The sequence below is a fragment of the Sabethes cyaneus genome, chromosome 3 (assembly GCF_943734655.1).
Source record: "Sabethes cyaneus chromosome 3, idSabCyanKW18_F2, whole genome shotgun sequence".
In the NCBI taxonomy this organism is placed as follows: Eukaryota; Metazoa; Arthropoda; class Insecta; order Diptera; family Culicidae; genus Sabethes; species Sabethes cyaneus.
In genome coordinates this window covers 74,836,612-74,842,300 of record NC_071355.1, presented here as the reverse complement: position 1 = coordinate 74,842,300, position 5,689 = coordinate 74,836,612, and the positions used below count along the sequence as shown (strand labels likewise).

General features: G+C 44.0%; 1 protein-coding gene across 1 annotated transcript; it reads right to left on the bottom strand.

Moving 5' to 3' along the window:
* Positions 1 to 3,572: 3,572 nt before the first annotated feature.
* LOC128739728 (uncharacterized) lies at positions 3,573 to 4,777 on the bottom strand. The gene is made up of 2 exons (XM_053835226.1): positions 3,710 to 4,777; positions 3,573 to 3,641 (listed from the first exon to the last, which is right to left on the bottom strand). Exons 1-2 carry the CDS (start codon positions 4,775 to 4,777, stop codon positions 3,573 to 3,575), a joined length of 1,137 nt encoding a protein of 378 aa, XP_053691201.1.
* Positions 4,778 to 5,689: the final 912 nt, after the last annotated feature.

The window sequence follows — 5,689 nt, the reverse complement described above, 5'->3', positions numbered from 1 at the left end:
AAAAGTTTGAATTATGATCTACACATGATATGATCTACACATGATCGGCCAGCATGGAATCCAGCTTGCTGCCGCGGGAGAGAAGCGTCGATCTTCTCCTGGGTCCGGTTGAGGATTACCTTATAGTACTTTGAGAGTAATACAGAGCAACGTGATGCCACGCAAGTTACCGCATTCAGTTAGATCTCCTTTCTTAGGGACTTTGACCAATATACCCTGCATCCAGTCTACCGGAAGAGTTACGGTTTCCCACATACTGCTGAAAAGCTGATGCATCATCTGGGCTGACAAAGATGAGTCAGCTTTGAGCATTTCGGCTGAAATATAGTCTATCCCTGGCGCTCTACTGGATTTCATACTCTTGATGGCTGCTACAATTCCATCCAGCGATGGCGCCTCCAAGTTGCCGCGATTAATTCGACAAACTGTAAACATACGCTGCTGTGGGTCTCTGAGATTTGAAACACGGAGTCTATCGTTTAAGCTGTTCTGTACGGTCAGTCAGTAGCTGACCAGATCTGTCCTTTAGCGGCATCTTTGTATTCATTCTGGCACCACTAAGGCGGTGAGAAATATCGTACAACAAACGGTTATCACCATTGGCGGCGGCGGTTTCTTGTTCTTGTTCGGCTAGGGAGTTAGTCCAGGCTCTCTTGTCCCGCCTACAAGCACGTTTAACAGCCCTCTCCAGTTTGGCGTATCGTTGACGGGCAGCTGTCTCAGCTGATCTGGTCCGCGCTCGCTTAATGCTGGCTTTCGCCTCCCTCTGCTCGTCGATCTTCCTCCAAGTTTCATCCGAAATACACTCCCTCCGCCCGCTGCGCGCTTTGTCGAGGGTTTCATCACTGGTCGTGATGAAGGCGTTCTTGATGCCGGTCCATTGCTGTTCGACGGTTCCACCAGGTGGCAACTCCGAGGCTCGAGATTCAAGTTGTTCGACAAAGGCCTTTTTCACCTCAGGATTCTCCAATCGGCGGACATCGTAGCGGCACCCAACTTTCTGATGGTCGGATGCGATATTAGCGCTGCGTTTGTTGCGTACTTCAAGAAGGCTCTTTCGTTATTTTCAGCTGATGCAGATGGGGTCGATTTGGTTTTCTGTTCGGCCGTCGCGGGAAACCCACGTGACTTTATGTACTGGTCTATGGGGGAAGAGCGATCCACCAATGTCCATGTTGTTATTACCATAGAATTCTATAAACAACTCCCCGTTTTCGCTCATCTCTCCTAGGCCAAGGCGTCCCATGACGCGTTCAAGCTCCGCGCTGTTTGAGCTAATCTTCGCGTTGTCGCCCAAGTGGATTTGGATGTCTTCCTTCAGAATTTTCTCAACCACGCTGTTCAGCTGGCTGTAAAAACTCTCTTTCTCCTGCAGGTCGGCAACAACTGTTGGCGCATAGCACTGGATTGCTGTAAGGTTCCTAACCCGTGTTCTGAATCTGGCAACGATTATTCGCTCATTTATCGGTTCCTACTTTATTAGGGCTGCAAGTGCTTCTAATAGGAATCCAACTCCTCTTTCTCGAGTAGCATTTTCACCTCGTATGCCAGAGTAGAGCAAGTCTTGCCCGAATGATGTCTTGTGTTCGCCAGTACCCGGCTAGCAGGCCTCGCGCAACCCCAGGATTTCAAGTTTCAGGCGGCCAGTTTCCCTTGCAAGCTTGCCCTGCTGGGCAAGGGTCAGTATATTCCATGTTCCAATTCGTGTCCATGTTTTCATGCTCAAGGTCGTTGCCAATAATCCAGAGAGATTTCTTCTTTCGTTTTCATTAAGTTTTTGTGTTTCGATACAGTAGGCTGTCAACCTAAGGTCCTTATCCCGCTGATGGGGCTGCCATCTTAATGTGGGCAGGAGCCACTGTGCCCCAATGTGATATATACAGGGGTAATGTTGGTTAAATGGTGTTAGTGCAATAAAGAAATTTCACCATGGTATGGGTGGAATCGTAAATCGGCCAATCACGATGAAGCGTGACGTCAAACTCCAAAAACAAACCCCATTGTCTAACGCGGTTTGTTTTTGTAATTTGACGTCGTTTTCTGATTTTTCACTACTAATACCATCGTATGTCTTCATTTGCCACATCTTTTCAAACCTCATTGACTGTGCCCCTTTTCCTGTTAGCGTACGACAACCGAGGTTGCGTACCCCAGGCGGCACCACGTGTTGTATGTAGTATTTAGTTCAGATAAAGATTTGTAATAGTGTCAATGTGTCAAAAAATAGTGGATGTGACAATTTGACATTTGAGACCCACAGAACCTAACTTCTTTGGAAAAATGGAACGCCCGCGGTAGGTAAAAGTGTTACTGAGAAAAAAAATTAAAACATTTGTAATAACGAAGATTTTTAAATTATATTACGATTTATGATTTCCAGATTCCATGATCGTCTTGCAAAGTTTGTCGTAATACTAAATAAATTTGAGAAGTATTTGGATTTACTTCATCGTACTTGTACATACATAATCCGCACTTACAGTAAGTCATTCTTTCCAACACTTTAATCAGTAAATAAATTCTCAGCAATAAACTACTGGAGCAAACTACTCCAATAAACGTCTGTACTTTTGTGCAAATATCGAAAGAAAAATATTATAGTTGTTACCCTTACAATATAATTTTATTGCCAATGATATTTTTTATTTCGCTATTAAACGTCAAAGCCTAGTCAGGGACAATGAACATATTTCGCAGTATTATCGCCCCGAACATTTCAAGTGTCACCAAGTTGTGTGGTAGTTACACACCCGAAACAATCTGCCGTCGGATCGGGAGGACAAATGGGTCCACCTTTGGCCTTCTCGGTTGTTACACTCTACTCCCGAGCACCCGAATATCGCACTATAATTGACGGCTCATTCTTTTGCCGTACACATATAGGTACCGGTATGAAAAATGACCGAAAATAATTAAAAAGACACCACCAAAAGCGCGAGACAAGCGCTCGGACGCAATCTTTACGAGCCAGGCTAAGAAAATGTCGTAAAAGTCCATCTCACACCGAACGAGCATTCAGGTTTAAAGCATCGGTCTGCTCAGCCAATGGTAATTAAATTATTTATGGCTATTTCACTCTCATAACGTAACCGGAGAGAAGTGAATCCGGAATAATAAATCTACAGTGTAACTCGTCATCCAACCAAAGAAAATAAATCTGAAACTTAAAGTTGTTCACGGAATAAAATTGGCAACACTTCTACCCACAAGGACACCGTTGTTCCCGGTTTCTATGAAGAAAATAAAGCCGTCATCTCTTTGAGATATGACCGTAAATGTTCACGCAGTGTATTTGCTCTGTCCAGCCAGCCAGTCAGCCGGCCGGTGATGTGGGGCTGCGATTAACTATGTAGTGTTTGGGCATTAAATTTTATCTTCTTCTGTCACTGGTATGCTGAAATTCCATACAACATTACGACAAGTAGCGTCAACATCACTTTCGAAACATGCATTTGGAGCGTGAGAATCTACGGCAAGTTATGTATTCCAAGAAAACTATTGACAATTTGGTTGTTAGCTTCCACGATATACCACGGCTGCAGGTTCTACGTTCAACTGACGCGGCAACTTTGTTACTTGTCCTTCGCTAGCGGCGACTGACCGGCTAGACGCTTTCGTACAAGGTGGCCTCGAGCCAAGCTCTGCAATGAAGTAGGTATGTATCTCAATCTTAGGACGAGAAATAAAATTGACATTCCTGGGAACTAACCTGCATCTGGATGGCGGCTTTCTCCTTCTGCATCTTTTGACGGGTTAGATGACCTCGCGCAACCGACTGTACTAAGGTGGCCGCCTTTTCAAGGTTGTCATCGTTTATGTTACTGGCTGGTGCATCCAATGGTACTATTTTCATTTCCCGCTCGATCACATCTTCATCAGTTTTTTCGAAAAATACTTTTCGTGCTTGCTTTCCACGGAAAACTGACTGAATTTTGGTGGCAGCCTCATCGAGCCCTTTCACTTCCGAGCTTGTTGAACATGCAGTATCATTTAGAACCATATTCACAATTCGCATAACTTCCTCGCGACCAGAGAACTTTGGATCAACTACGTCATCTACGAGCTGCTCCAGCACGCCGGATACCACCTGCTTCGCCTGGTGATCCCGGACCGCTTTTTGAATTAGCTCGGCTTTCTTGTTTAATTCTTGTCGTTTCTTTGTATAATAACCACGATATGCTGCTTGTATTCTGACTGCCGCTCGCTCCATTTCCTCTTGTGTTGCGCCGCTCGCACCGTAAATTTGAAGGGTATGTTTTGCCGCATCCTGCCAATCGCTCGTCACCGCCGGACCGTAATACTCTTTGTAAACATTTCGTAGATAATATGTCTTGTAAGACCTTTCAATGATTTTTCCTGCCCTAATGGCCTGTTCTTCGGTAAAGCCACATTCATCCACGAGTCTCTTCATTACTTCCGACTCACGAAAAGCTTCTCGCAGCTTCTCGTCGGATGTGTGTATTCTGAAATGCTTCTGAAAGGCCTCCCGTATCATTCCGACTGCCCGTTCAGCGGTTTCACTGCTCAATTCGAATTCCTCTAGTAATTCGATGATATCAAGGCTGATGTCCAGTACATTGTTAACGACTTTATTCGCGACAACTTGATTCTCACGCCGTATCAGTTTGGCTTCCAGGTAGTCGGCAATGAAACCAATCACGTCCTTCGGTTGATTGCGAAGCACCTCCCGACTGAACTCACTCATCAATTCTTTCAACTCATCCGACACGGGAATCACCGCCCCCGGAGTTCGCTGACGGTGCAGAAGATAGTTCATCGTGATTTAAACAAGTTTTTCTACAGGTTATGTCACTGCGCTTCGATTACTATGATCCTCTTATCACTTGGATGTTTGCTGTGTTCCTATTTTCTTAAAATAAGGTAAAAATCAACTATTTTCAACCATGATTTACTCTTAAACCAATTCTACAGAACTTTACAACAAATCAATGTTCTAACAAATTCAGCTAAACAAGCGAAATACAATACCTTGTATGAAATACATTGATATTTCTTTCGTCATTGAAGTTAAACAAGCAATGACGTTCACTTTCCTCCATGTCGTCACCGACCGGTGCGGTGCAGTGCAATTTAATAGAACGCTACAAATTTATTTACGATTTGACACATGTCTTCCCAGACCATTATGAATAGAAAAAACAACTCTACAGATCAAATAAAGCCATTTGAGCGCAATATGTTCCAGCCCTTTAAATGTTGTGTTTTTTTTCATGTCGCTACTTCTGTTACAAATTCATTCTCAATTTACCTCGTTTCAACCTAAAAATTTATCGACAGTCACCGAAGAGTGAGTGCACCCTTTTGCTGGCTGTTGCAGCAGCTTGAATCGCGCGCCGTTTCCTCACCGGCGGAGGGTGTCCTATGTCAACCGCGGTAAGAGTTGTACATGAACCGTACTACCGAAGAAAGTCTTCCAAAAAATGCACACCGAAAGGGGGAAAATCGGTTTTCCCCATAAATCGACGCAAAACAATCGTGGCTGACAACAATAAAAAAGCAATTTCTAACCTCAAATGTACCATTAATTAACACTTTTCCTATGCGTTTGCTTCGGAATTCCAGCGGCTCGACTTGCCTAGTTTTTGCTCAAGGGGGAATTGGTCTTTGTTTTGATTTTTTTTTGCTTCACTCTTTCTGTTTGTTTTATTGACAAAATACTAACAACTGC

Bases quoted from the DNA above. Each gene is read 5' to 3' on its own strand.
- LOC128739728 (XM_053835226.1), bottom strand. From the start codon at position 4,777: ATGAACTATCTTCTGCACCGTCAGCGAACTCCGGGGGCGGTGATTCCC. The intron at 3,642-3,709 runs GTTAGTTCCCAG...ACTTCATTGCAG, and splicing joins AAGCCGCCATCCAGATGCAG to AGCTTGGCTCGAGGCCACCT.